Here is a 14,256-nt window from a genome sequence, read left to right on the forward strand (position 1 = left end):
GAGGAATTGATGATTACGGGTGGATATAGATCATATCACTTTGCCTCGCCTCTCAATTGCACGATTATTTCATATCATTCGTTGACGAAAAGCCTTGCCCTAGCAGACACTAATGCAAGCCCACACCAACTTATCAACTGTCTCTGTAATCAGATTAAAAGCCACAAACCTATCAATCGGTTTTCCAAGCTTCCAGGCACTTTTGTCCAAGAGAGGGAGAAATGGAAAAGACTCACAACGGCCATCGGAGGCAATTTGATTGGCTGTCGGCCGGGTCGCGGCTCTAGCTGGTCAATCATGCCGTACTATCTCCGGTTCTTCGTTCATTGATCGAGTCGCGAAATGGCATGTGGTATTTTATCTGGGTTTCGGGCTCTTTGTCGGGATCGAGGATATGGGGTTCACGGAGCATTTCCTTGCCAAGTAACGTTGCTGTAAAGAATAAGCATATAACGTCTCATGCAGGTAGATCAAAGGGGTTAAAACCAGCAATTCTGGTCTTAAGAAGTAAATGATCTGTTGTATTTGATCTGCAATTATTTTTGCTAGATATTTGACAAAACATTGTCAAGCTAAAAGATCGACTCCATCTGGCCATCCACTTCCGGAGATGTCAACGCCAAGACGGATCCCCAATTGGATGTTATCTATCATCTCAGAACAAATATCTCCGTCACTTCCGATCCTCTGATCCCTGGGGCTCTGGTCCAGCTGATAAGATAGCCTGATGCTAGTTAACGCCTGACGCATCTAATATTGAAACATGATAGCTTGGTTTATATAACATCGCCTCGTGATCCTCCACATCTGCTCTGTCAAATGGCAATCTTGGAGCTTGATCTGTATCGTACAACAGCCAGTATCCTTACAATTTGGCCTTTGCGGTCTTTCGTGGATCTCGCAGGTTCTTTGAGAACTCTCCGTTGAGAATATAATCCGGGTACTCCATGCCAGCCTCAGTTCCCACGCTGATAGCTCCCTGGCGTCTCCATGCAGCGCCATCAACAGCTAGGACTTGTCCACTGACATAGCTTCCAGCGTCGCTGAACAGGAAGACTGTCGCATCTGCGATATCTAGTACAGTTCCAGCGCGGCCCAGTGGGATTCCCTTGGCGTATCTCTTCTTCTCACTTTCTGCATCGCTTCCCAATCTGGCCAGGCCCTCAGTGCCGTCAATACCTCCTGGGGCAATGACATTGCTTGTCACCCCTCTTGGTCCGTACTCCAGAGCAACGGATGCCATCAGTGAGTCGATGGATGCCTTGGCTGCAGAGACGTGTGCCTGGAGAGGCATACCAGTGTAGTGGAAAGTGGCAGAGACGTAAATGATGCGAGGGTTGGAGCTGGTCAGGAGATAAGGCATTGTCGCCTTAATTGTGTTAAATGTTCCCAAGACATCAATGTCCATCACTGACTTGAACGCATTGGAGCTTAGACCCTCAATGGGAGCGACAAAGTTGCCAGCCGCACCAGCACTATGAAATATGTTAGTATGCTGCGTCAAGACATCTCTGCCAAAGTGAAAGTTTACATGACAAAGTCAATTCCTCCCAGTTCTCTCACACATCGCTCAGCAGCAGCCTGGAGACTGTCGACCTAAGTACCTTCAGCATCGTCGTAATCATCGTCAACAAACTACACGCGTCATACCTTTCGAACATCACAGCCTCCGATCCCTATCACTTTGGCTCCCTCTCTTACACTTGCGATGTCTTTAGCCGCAAGCTCTGTCTTTTCGACACTTCGACCAATGATGCATGCATTTGCACCCAGGCGAACTAATGCTCGCGTCTGCATGCTGCAGATGCTTCCTGCACCGCCAGTCACAAAGACAACGCGACCATCTAGACGGTTTTACATGTTAGCAAATCTCTACCAAGAATAGATTAGATCGTCTTGAGACTAACTGAAGATCCCATCTCGCCAGACGGGGCTGAGATACTCAGACTCAGGAACGGGCATTATGATTCGATTGAATTCGCGCACGTGGCTCAAGGGTACTTCAGGTGACGCAAAAACTAGCTCAATGACCAGTTTCCAATAAGGTGATGTTGAAGGGAGTGCAATTGTATGAACAAGGTAATCTGGAGAAGTGATTAAATGGATGACCGTTCGGTTGAAGCAAAGAAGGTTCAGGGGCCGGGCCGTCGTGCCTCGGCTTGGAGTGGGCCCACATCAACAATAATAAACCACATGGAATCCGGGGTTGGTCTCCACTAATCTTCCGACCATCTCTCGGCCGAGTTGTGCCATGATCTAAAGGCCCGGGCCGTTTGCCACATGGCACGAGAAATAGAGCACCCATATGTTTATGGTCATCATATCAACGATTCACTATTTCAGTGTAAGTCAAACAAATTGCTGAGTGTTATCATTCTTTCAACATCTAGATATCTATTAGTGGTATGGCTGTACCTCGGTTCGGTACTTACAACAATAAAGGGATATGATAAGGTACCCAGACAACATGAAACCCAGCATGTGAAGTCGGATGAAGACCTTTTGTTTCGAAGAGAAACAGGCCCAATCCAGCATGCCAGTGGTATGATCTTGTCAATGTCAGAATACGCACGCCACTCGCGTTGTCTGCGTAGACTGCATGGGGTCGGGGGCTGTACAAGAGGCGTCATAAACTCTTCTGTGTCACTATGCAAATATAAACCCCTTGAAACAGGAAAGACGACTTCCACTGCTATGCACTTGTTTCCTCGTAATATAAGCTTCATGCCTAGTTCCCGCGGACTGCGTTTCCGCTCACAAAAGGAACGGAACCAGGTTTGTGCATGGCCCCCGCATCATGCTCCCTAATCACCTTTAGTTTACGAGAATCAGGAGAATTTGTAATGAGGTTGTCATGGCCGTGGAAAACGCTCAAAGGTCTCAAGAGCGGAATCTGTTAGTGTGATTTGTGGCTTCGAAGGACGTCCCAATCCACAGTCGACCCATAACGCCTCGCAAACCAATGTCAAAGTGGAATAGTCAGGGGCCAACTGAAACATCCACTGATAACGAACATTCAAGGCCTATACGCGTAAGCAATATTCACCTGAACTGCTTAAAGCTACCGACTTATTCGTCTCTAAACACCTGGGTCTTGGCATCAAAATGTCCTAACAGCCGTGGTTTCGTCTCAGGTCTAAGCGCGGGGAGTGAGATGACACTCTTCAACCAACAGGGATAAATGTGACAGATCTCGCTTATTCTCAGCTGCATCATACGCCCTGTTGTCTCTCTTCTCCTCAATCTCAACTCATTGGCCATAATATTCCGCCTCACCAGACTGTCAAACGGCGGTACCGGTACGTCCCGCGCGGCACCCGCTTCAGAGGCTCGCACAGGCGCGCTTATTCCCCCCTCATTCCCCGCAGCATCAACCTTATACCCGGCCAAACTCTATATTAACTCTGATCTTTGCCCTTTACTTGCATATTGTCTCCTATCTCAGACGTATGTTGACCAAGATCAGTGGGGTTAAAGATTCGATTGCCGTAAGCGAGCTGTCAGAGCCCAAAGAATATGGTGGGATGGCAGCCTACGTCTCACTAGCAAAGCATAGCGCATTCCGTCTCCCGTCGTGACAGTCCTGATGTCAACCGCAATGTAACCACGCAGTATAAACACCGACGACATCCCTGCTCGTTTGTTGATATTCGGAGTGCTGTGTCTTCCGAATCTGCGAGGTAAGCCATGCTTGGTTAGGCATATCAGCCATAATATATGCTAACGGCAGCCTGCAGGACCTGCTGACAACAGTAGCTCTATAGCAGCCATCACCAGAGTCCTTCATCTTCTGGAGGCCAAAAATGAATCGATGCAAGCCCAAAAGTGGAACATTATGTAGCAGCACGCATTTCATGTCAACCATAGTGCCGTTCAACAACGTGGGTTCCGCTCGCTTCACAATCAATAGCTCAGAGGCTGAGGCAGCCTCTACCATGAATATAAATTCGCATTCAGTAACCATAGATTTCTTTTTAATTATTTCCATAACGCCAAGTTAGTGTATAATTCCCGTGTGCTAGTACAAACGAGCCTCTAGGGGTCTAGCTCGAGGTCCAACTTTCAAATCTGTCGCTGAATAATGTTTTTGGTTTGCTTGCCTTTGTCGCTTTTCATGAATACTGCCAATACAACCATGTGTTACTTCCCTTGCCTCGTCGATAGCATAGGTACTTGCTATTTATTCTTCTTCGTTCAAACCCCTACGGGAGGCCCAAGATCCTGCTCTTGTACTCTCGAATTCGAAGCTCTGCTTCGATTGAATGGGAAAAAACACCAGCTTGGTGTCTTGGATTCCATGCAAGCTCAAACTAGGCTGTCATTTTTGCAATTCCATATCAATGGAGGATATGAAATTCGTTGGCCATGGTGAGTACGGCAAGGTTGTTTCTGTAGTGTTCTTTCTGATCGTGTCGAGTCTAACATCAGCCGCACTTTTTGGTTTCACCCACAACACAATGGGCAGCTTTCCGGGAGAACGATATAGCGTTCGTGAGGACCCTTGGAACAGGCATGTTCGCGACTTCCATCTATAGAAGTTTTGCAGAAATGCGTTCCAGGATCTGTGCAAGAAGTATAGATGTAATAGTTTTTGGTGAAGTCGCACATGCTGGCAAAGTGTCTAAAACAGAATGGTCTAAGAGAAGAAATTAACTCGAATTTTGAGAAGATACTTTGTGATCGGACTCACTCAATATTCTTTTTTGTGAGACAATTGTGAATTGGTCTTGTATGCCAAGGGACGAATTGGGTCGATTCAGAGAGTTGGCTGAAGTGTGTTTAAGCGAAAGTTCAAGGCTACCACCACTAACAGTTATACAAATCGGCGGCGTGACAATTTACGGCGTTCAATCAGTCGTAACAGATTGGATGCACAAATAAGGTAGGTGAAGTGGCGGCGACTATAATAGGCCTTGAATTTTGTGCGTGGAGGTGATGGCTGTAGTGGTGGGCTCCTAAGGTTTAAACAAGGCGAAACGTCGATCCACTGGGTCTAAAAGAATGTTGAGTAGAGGCACGAAGTAGTCCAGAAAAGGACGGTATCTCAAACGTAATATGAGGGCGATCTTATGGTGGTTATAGATGGGACCAGGACAGATATCAAGGATCCCCTGGACACGGCGCCGATGAGGCCATGGCAATGGCAATCCCCGTTTCTGTCTCGGAAGCGTTTGCTTCAGCAGGACGAGGATCCGAAAGCAAACAAGCTAGAGACATTTTACCTAGTCCAGGGTCTGGTTTGTCGTGTTGAGTTCAAGCCAGGTCCGGGTCTGTGACGGCGAGTGGAGTGGGTTTGTAAGTTAGTTAGCTAGTGGGGTAACTAAGCCCGCGTGTCCAACGGTCCCAAACCTCGAACGACGGGATGCATTAGTGAGCCCCAGGAGGTAGAGTAGTGCCCACAAACCAGTTTACAATGTAATGTAGGCTGGTACGAGGAGCCGACGTACCCTGATCGGGGAGGAAACAGTCCAGGGCAGTTCAAGATATCCCTGATCAAAAAGGGGACCATCCAAGTGAAGCTGCGTCAGTCCTGCTTGAGCCGGGCCTTGGGAGGGGGCAAATATTCTGAGGATGGATGCAAGTTTGAAGTTTAGACAGAAGCGATTCAGCGCACGCCTGGGCACGCACCATCACCGGAACCTTGTGTTAGTTGGACCCTTGTAAGTTGTAACGGCGATTGGGCAATGCGTAAGTAATGCCACTAAACGGGCGTTGTTCTGCCTCTTGTTTTCGCTACCGATCCTGAAGGGGGCAGATCTGCTTGGTACCTGAAGCATTACACGATTAATATTCAGCCTCACTGCTGCAGGATAAAACATCATCTAGGCGATGATCTATGATCGGTCCGTCATAGGTTCATTAAATACCCAGGTGTGCCTGGAGTAATTCACGAATGCCTTCTCTCCATGGGTGGCGTTTCATGGGCATCAACAGCGAGCGTTTACCTGGTTGATAAACTTTGTCAAGTGGATGGGAGTAAATCCCTTCCCGCATCCTGAAGGGTTGCGATGTCACCTTCTCCCTAATTCCCATTCGGCGGCGTCAACGCCACGGAGCAACCCTGATGAGTTGGTTCGGTGTGTTCGCGATGTGGGCAGCCATGTATCAGTATAATTCGAATGTCAGTGAAACGTTGAGGTCGCAACGACAACTGACTCAGCTCATATTCGTGAATGTTACGGAACTTTCGTTCCAAGGTGCAACTGATCATATCATCCATTGAATCGTGCAGCATGATGGAAGCTTGTCTCTGGGCACTAATACGGTAGCAGAATTTTGTGGTATGCTAATGGCAAATTGCAGGGCTTGGATGGTGACAGTTGAGGGATGAGTGAGAAGGGTGGAGCAGGATTTGATCAAGGTCCTTTCCTTCTTCCCGGAGCGTTTCGTTATCAGCACGTTTCAAATTTTCGTCTCATTATCCGATCGATTAGAACTGTAAGGTAGGTACCTATTCATCCGTACCTTACCTGTCTTTGAACGAGATCTGTGCACGGCTGACGGTACGCGGGAAGAGCCACAGCCACCTGGGGCAGGAGCTAGTTGCAGTAGCTTACACTTACTGGGATTCATCTCACCTCCAGCTGCCTATTAATTATGCATCTTTGATAGCATAGAAAGGCAGCATGGATCATCCATGTTTTCTTGCTCTCAGAATCTTCTAGGGAAAGACATAAGAAGCATGGCCATGATGTACCTAGATAAGGTACTACCTAAGGTTAGCGGCCCTTGTTGTCCCCCAGCTCCACTGCGCAATTTCACAGTTGCAATGGAAACAAACTAAACATTCAGCTGTGTTATCCATCCGAAGACTTTTTTACTTTTTAGCAGATATTTGCATTACAATCAGGGCGAGTCTCCTACAATGTGGCATCCATGTGTCGAAGCCCAACTCTCGCCTCGCTCACCCTGTAACCCACAATTTCCCACCTCGTCCTCATGTTTGACATCGGTTGGCGTTGGTATCAAGTTACGATCCGAGCACGCCAATCAACAATCTGATCATCTCACATGGCATCAGCAGCTTCTTGTTAAGATATGACATTATCATTGGCCCTCATAGTTCGAGACCGTCGGTGTGAAGCCCAACACAGCATAGCCAGACATCACCAGTATCATAAGGCGAGCCTTCCAAGTCCTCAATCAGCTCGAATCCGGGGTGAGAGGTTTCTCTCCACCAGGCTGTGACAGCTAACCAGGCCAACCATCGGGTACCTACAGGAGCCCTCTCATTTCGTGCAGCCCTGGTCAGCCCTAGTTGGGATCTTTAGGTCTCCGGACCCCACGCGACGCCAAGGCTCGGCTTCTGAGCTGAGTCTTCAACAGACAATGTCCAGGAGAATTTCTGTTCCTTGTGGCCGTTGAAACCACCGACCTGACTACGAGACCATGCAATTTCAAACTTAACTTTCACTGTCAAACATGACATGTTGTCCCGACTTTCCAAGAGCCACCAGCAAGGTTACTCTACTCGGCCACAATGGGACGAAAAGTTTGTTTGGTGATAAACCGAAATGTTCCTGATCTGGAACCATACGCAGTAACGCTTTCACACCCTCAGTACGACCGCGCGTGGGACGGTACACACAAACTTGTAATTCGAATATGTGGATCCAGTTCTTGGATATGTTATCAATGCATCAGGCCACCACAAGAGGTGGCAAGAGCGACGCTTGCTGTTGAGCAGACTTGGATGGCCTTGACATACGCCATAGATTCTTCATTCTTTCAAAACAGAAGACCGGAACCACGAGGATTGTGTAATGACCGACTATTATACCTGCATTGGCCACAACGGGCTCCACGCATATGCGCTAATGCTGCGCAAATACCCGCGCAGACCTGACCAGGATGTTGGTGTTTGACCCTGGTTGATTTGATACATCTTGATGTGATTGACAACCACCAAGCGATTTCCAGAGCCAATGCATGGCTTAGCCTTAGGAAAGAATATACATTCATGGAAGTCGATTTGCGTAGACAGCAACACGTCGATCCGGGTTCGGATGGTATCCAGATACCACTATGAACGAAAAGTTGTGCTGGCTCCCGCAAAAGACAATCTCAGGCCGCTCCAGAGTCTTATGTTACACAACGCGCCTACCACTAAAAGCGGATATGGCAAGTTCCGTTGTGAAGAGTGGGGCTGTATTAAAGATGGCCACATGCTTGAGATCGTGATATGGAGTTGTCATGCCAGATATAAGTTACGACGCTAACCTTTTGATCTGTCGATTTACATGAGATTATTGACTCTCAGCAGCAGGTCTATCGCCAAGAACTTATCGCCTAGTTACTGACTTAGTGTCATTAGTATGAACGGCCATGACTCCGTGGAAGCCGGCCTTGTTCCCGCATGTCAGAACTGGACACAGAACGGCTTTTGCTGACCTCGAAATCCTGCTCATTGGGCCAACGCGCCTCAGCCTTCGATACGGAACCGCCGCGGTTCAAACCCACACCCACGCCGTTTTGACGTTGATTAGAGTTTGTTGTCGTCTTACACGGAACCTCCTCCCTCGCAACAGGGATGGAGTGTTCGGTTTGAGGCTATTGAAGATTCTGACCTGATCAAACATCTCCTGGGCCAACCCTTGTCAATCGAACGAAGATGAAAAAGATTTTGATGTCGACATGCCAAATCAACTTAGCGTACTTCTAGGCTACTGTCTGTTCTCTATCCGTCTTTACCTTGGCCACATTGGTAGATTAGATCAGGGCCTTGATGTCAAAGCGTCGTCCCGGAGTTTCACCATTTATTAGTGGTTCCGTCTGCATGCCATTTAAAGGATTGCTAACCTCTTCGGTATGCCTAACCGAACCGTCGAAGCTGGCATCGTCTTGTTTGCAAGTTGCTTCGGCCGACTGATATTGGATTCCAGTGTACAGCTCGGCTCGTGACCGAACTGGAGAATCAAATTGTGGGATGCTTGTGTTCGCAACTTGATTCAAGAAATGTATGGGAGTAATTCGTACATGTGTCGAATATTAAAAGCAGGTTTCCTCTATTTTCCTCTACAATAATATCGGTAATATTCTACGCATGAATCGTATAATCTGTGCAATTATTATCCATAGGTTAGGACTCTCTATGCCATTCCTTGACAATCAGACTAGTGTACTGTAGCATGACGCTTGGGCTTATGTGTAAGATTATTTGCATCGACTCATTGCAGCAATCACTATCGTTAAAACGTTAACATACTAGACCCTATGTGAATATCGTTGCGAAAGTTGGACCATGTCCGTTCGCGTTGGCTGGCGTTGGAGGATTGAAGGCCAGGTCTAGGGTAGTCATTTTGTGATTGTTGCTCTAGAGGATCGTTAGCAAACATTCCCTTCTACTCTCTCAGCATCAATATTTATAGACAGGTGTGATTTGTGGTGTGTTATAAGAATGCATCTTTCCTGTATTATATGCTTTGTCCTATCTGGTGAAGCGCTATGGGCTTTGCAGAACATAACGTCTTAGTCTGCTTTCCCTTGATAAAGTTACCATTTTTACATGCATATACCAGCCGGGACGTGGCACGAACGTGAAACGTTTCAAGGAAAGGAGACTTATTGAGTTAATAATGTAATAATAGTGTCGTGTTGTAAAAAACGAAAGACATCTGACATCATTTAATATTATCTATAACATTAGCGGTAAGGAATTAGGATAAGGTAGTCATGCAGCAACATGCTACGCAAGACCGGAAACTTTGATCTAAGTCCATGTGGTACTTGAAGATTTATAGTGCTGATTCTCGTCCAAGGTTGGCAGGTTAGTAGTCATGATTCGCTTTCCCAACGTTTTCATGATAGACCTGGCCCATAAATTTGCCACAGTTGATGCGCCACTAGGTGCTTGAAGCGCGATGATTGGCTGTAAAATTGCACGCGCTTCTTGGTTGCCACTCCTCCATGCGATCCATCTCGATCTGCTTGCAACAAGAGCTCCCCAAGCTCAACCCCCTCTCCATGGCCATCTTCGATCGATCGTAAACTCTTCGACCACAACTTGAGCACCTCAGAAACCTGTTTAAGCTGGATTTTCCCACAGTCACAATTATATCTTCGTATTACTCACGACAACTCGACGTGACGCTGAGGGGCGTTCATATTTCCAACTCTACTTGGGTGCCAGCCCAGATACACCCATTAGGATGACCGAGTCATCGCCCCGAGCGGTTCGTTTTTCAGGCACCGAAGAAGATGGCCGCCTCGATAAGAACAGGAGTCACCGACACGAAACTCCGATAGAAACCAACGGCGATCCCCAGTCGACAGAACGTCAGGACGAGCTGGGTAACTTATCCCGATATGAGACATCGGGCCACACAGGGTCATTGACTTCTCTGCTTCCTGGGACGGTCATTAACGGTGCCCCAAAGTCGCAGAGAGGTACCGCTGGTGACGATGGCGCGGCCTATACACCCAATGGCTCCTGGCCGCAGCGACCACTGGGTCCTGCGCGGACACCCTCGAATACATACAATCCTGCCACTTCCAGGAAACCAGCTCATCCGCCAGTAACACCATCTTTCGCAGAATCGATCCGATCATCGTCTAAGACGCGCCCACGGCAGAGTGAGAGCAGGTTCCGCGCGCAGGAGCGAGCATATGTACAGAAACTTCGACAAGACTACAGTGGAGGATATTTCACGTCCTACTCGAATTTGAATGGAAATGATTCGGACTCGGAAGGTGAAACTCCCTCATCGGAGGGTCCATATGACGATCGTTTCGACCAAGAGACCATCATGTTTTACGGCAACGATAACCTTCAACCCACGGACGAGGATTTGAAAGACCCAGAGAATCGCGAAAGACTTGAGTGGCACGGCATGCTTGAGGCTGTTCTTACCGGAGATGTCGTACGGCAAGAGAAAAAACGACTAATTGGATCGGCGGATCAACAGGCTGGCAAGAGCGCTCACAAGACCGAATTGTGGCTGGGCATCCGATCCAAGGTTTGTGGAAGACATATCCCTGTCCAGAGACGCATGTTGGAAGAATCTCGATCAACTCTTGACCGTACCCTTGACGAGATCATCAACTTTCAAGTGAAGGGTGAGAGCGAAGCAGGAAAACCACCATATGAACAAGTCAAAGATATGGTGGCCAAGATTGAGATGTGTGAGAATCTATACCCTTCTTGGGCTTCACTCGCAGCAGAGCACAAGGCAGCAGACTCTGCCACATTCAAAGAAGCCCATGATGCCATTATATCGTGGTACAACACTAACGAAATGATCAACACGGAACTGAATATCCTGAGGAAGTGGGTTGGAAACGATGAGCTCGATTTTACACGGACTAAGCAGCGATCGCCAGCTGTAAACGGTATTAGCAACGACGAAACGTCCTTCCTTGACCGGCTAATGAAAGAAGACGGACTTCAATCCCTTTACAACGACGACAATGGGAACCTAGAAAAGGGAATGCTTGCACCCATATCCACCGTCATTAGCAAGGCGAAGGACACTCTTATTAGGAATTCCGAGCCGTTCCGCAAACGTCACCTCCCACCATATCTTGAAGAGCTTCTTACTCTGATCAGCTTCCCTTCGCGTCTCATCGAAGAGATCACCCGTACACGTCTTGCTTATGCTAGGAGAGTTAAAGAATCTGCCCAGCAAAACCCTCTCATGCAAGATCAAATGATCTCCCAATTTCAGCTTCTGCTCAAATTTGCCATTCGAATCAAGATTGAGTGCACATCCATTGCGCACCCGGAACCAGGCTGGGATCTACCACCTTGCATCGACGAATCTTTCGACCAAGTTGTACTGGAAGCATTGAAGTATTACTTCAAGATGCTAAACTGGAAGCTGAGCGGAAACAAGAATACTTTCAAGGAAGCAGAACTTTTGTTCCAAGAATGGGATTTTGCCAACGAAATTGGTAGCCATTTGCAGCGAGGCCACATTGAAGTTGCGGAGCAGTTTAGCTCACTCACATTCAAGGCTCTCAACAGACTCAGCCAGACTTTCGAAAAGGAGTTGCAAGCAAAGCCCAAGGAAACCGCATCGGAGATGAGCAAGCGTTATAAGGCTTGTCTCGATTCCGTACGAGTCCGTCAGCGGATGCTTCAGCGATTTACTCGAATGCTGAACGACAACTACGAGCACGCATCCGACTATAGCATTTCCTTCACACCAGAGACCATGCAAAAGTTCTACGACCAATTGGTGGCTTCAGGTCACTTTCAAGTCGACACTCGTTTGCTTGAGCAGGACAACACATATGTTATCGCATCGCCCGAGTTACGGGAGAGGCTGGAAGATATACCTGCTATGACAGCCATTACATCCAAGGACCAGTTTCCCGACGAGCTCGGCGAGCAATATCTCCTCATTCTCCGACCAGAGGATCCCATTAATTGGTTTGGCGAAGTGATCGAAGTACCCTTGCGCGACCTGAACCTCGACCTAAAGCGAGGACACATACGCCTCTGCGCTGCTAGTCCCCAGACCCTACACAACGCGCGGAGGGCATTCCTTGACGCTGTCGATATGCATGTTGACCTCGTGCAGGAATCGAGGTCCAACATCCACAAAGTCAACTCAAGATTGACAGAAACGAGGCGGGTGGCATACAAGCTTTCAAATACCTTCATGGACAGTGTGGAAATCATCAGAAAACAGGCTCGGGGAAAGGACTGCCAAGAACTTATTCAAACATGCTTCGTATTCGCCACGGAGTTTGGCCAGCGTTCGTTGCTCTACATGGATAGCAACAGACGACAAATGAACAATCTCAAGTTAACCAAACTTGCCCTCGATTGGGTGAGCTTCATCTGCGACGACTGTGTTGCATCTGACCGAAAGACCTTTCGATGGGCCGTCCTCGCGCTTGAGTTGGCCATGGGCATGACACGAGGACGCCACATTCTTGCGCTAGGCGAGGATGAATATGCCAAGCTTCGTTCCAAGGTCGCAGGTTGCATGTCTCTTCTCATTTCTCACTTTGATATCATGGGCGCTAGATCGAACCTTGCGGCACAGGCCGAGAAAGAACGAATCGAAGCGTTAGTGGGACAGTTCCGCAAGCTTGACAAGAACCGAATGTTGAACGACGAAGAGGCTTCACGATTCATCACTGAACAGCGTATGGAGGAGCTCGAAAGGGTGGATGAGTACAGACGTGAGAAGGTTGCAGAGAGACAGGGAGTTGGAAGAGTACTGGAAGGTAATAATGAAGTCGACCGATCGTTGGCATACCTTTCATCGTCGGCCACCAATGTTACGATGCGCTGGCAGCAAGGCCAATTTGTGGGAGGCGGCACGTTTGGCAACGTCTATGCAGCAATGAACCTTGACACGGGCCATCTGATGGCCGTCAAGGAAATTCGACTTCAGGATCCCAAGCTTATCCCACAGATCGCCGAGCAAATTAGAGAGGAGATGGGCGTATTGGAAGTATTGGATCATCCCAATGTGGTATCATACTATGGCATCGAAGTGCACCGAGACCGAGTGTACATTTTCATGGAATTTTGTTCGGGAGGATCTTTGGCCAGTCTCCTGGAACATGGTCGAATCGAAGACGAGCAGGTCATCATGGTATATGCGCTTCAACTACTCGAGGGCCTTGTCTACTTGCATGAGAGCGGCATTGCCCACCGAGACATCAAGCCCGAAAGTAAGTGGTGTATCTTGTATCCCCAGAGTTGCTGAAACTAACAAAGTCGCAGATATTCTACTCGACCATAACGGAATCATCAAGTATGTGGACTTTGGCGCCGCCAAGGTAATTGCTCGACAAGGCCGCACACTTGCTGGCGAGAAGCAAGCATCAATGCCAAACCGATCCATGACAGGAACCCCGATGTACATGTCACCTGAGGTGATCAAGGGCGAGAACCCTGGTAAGCCTGGGGCCGTCGACATTTGGTCTCTGGGTTGTGTCATTTTGGAAATGGCTACCGGAAGAAGGCCATGGGCACAACTCGACAACGAGTGGGCGATCATGTACAACATTGCGCAAGGGAACCCGCCCCAGCTGCCACCTACAGATCAGCTCAGCCCTCAGGGAATCGACTTCCTGAAGAAATGTTTCACAAGAGATCCCCGTAACCGATCGTCAGCAGTTGAGTTGTTGCAGCACGAATGGATCACGTCGATCCGAAGTCAGGTCGTGGAACCAGCAACGCCAAGCGACACAAGCTCGGCACAGTCGACGCCAACAGTCAGCTCGACATCAAGTAGGCTTGGAGGATCTGATGGGTTTTACTAGATGCCGGAATTTAGATGACATGAAAATGAATAC

At 48.2% G+C, this 14,256-nt stretch overlaps 2 protein-coding genes across 2 annotated transcripts; one reads left to right on the forward strand and one right to left on the reverse strand.

The window, feature by feature from the left end:
• Positions 1-597: 597 nt before the first annotated feature.
• BKA55DRAFT_24785 (uncharacterized protein) lies at positions 598-2,166 on the reverse strand. Its single transcript, XM_046185341.1, has 4 exons — positions 1,908-2,166; positions 1,651-1,844; positions 1,532-1,596; positions 598-1,475 (listed from the first exon to the last, which is right to left on the reverse strand). Exons 1-4 carry the CDS (start codon positions 1,960-1,962, stop codon positions 866-868), a joined length of 924 nt encoding a protein of 307 aa, XP_046056607.1. The 5' UTR covers positions 1,963-2,166; the 3' UTR covers positions 598-865.
• A 7,982-nt stretch (positions 2,167-10,148) lies between these two features.
• BKA55DRAFT_497803 (uncharacterized protein) lies at positions 10,149-14,223 on the forward strand (the record flags this gene model as incomplete). Its single annotated transcript, XM_046186494.1, has 2 exons — positions 10,149-13,629; positions 13,682-14,223. The coding sequence occupies 2 exons, from the start codon at positions 10,149-10,151 to the stop codon at positions 14,221-14,223; spliced, it is 4,023 nt and encodes a 1,340-aa protein (XP_046056608.1).
• Positions 14,224-14,256: the final 33 nt, after the last annotated feature.

This window comes from Fusarium redolens, assembly GCF_020744475.1.
Source record: "Fusarium redolens strain MPI-CAGE-AT-0023 chromosome Unknown BKA55scaffold_1, whole genome shotgun sequence".
Taxonomy (NCBI): Eukaryota; Fungi; Ascomycota; class Sordariomycetes; order Hypocreales; family Nectriaceae; genus Fusarium; species Fusarium redolens.

What these genes read in the sequence shown, in the direction of transcription:
- BKA55DRAFT_24785 (XM_046185341.1), bottom strand. Translation starts at nt 1,962, where the DNA reads ATGCCCGTTCCTGAGTCTGAGTATCTCAGCCCCGTCTGGCGAGATGGG. An exon ending in CTGGCGAGATGGGATCTTCA is followed by an intron (nt 1,845 to 1,907) that starts GTTAGTCTCAAG and finishes AAAACCGTCTAG; the next exon opens with ATGGTCGCGTTGTCTTTGTG. An exon ending in GGAGGAATTGACTTTGTCAT is followed by an intron (nt 1,476 to 1,531) that starts GTAAACTTTCAC and finishes CATATTTCATAG; the next exon opens with TGCTGGTGCGGCTGGCAACT.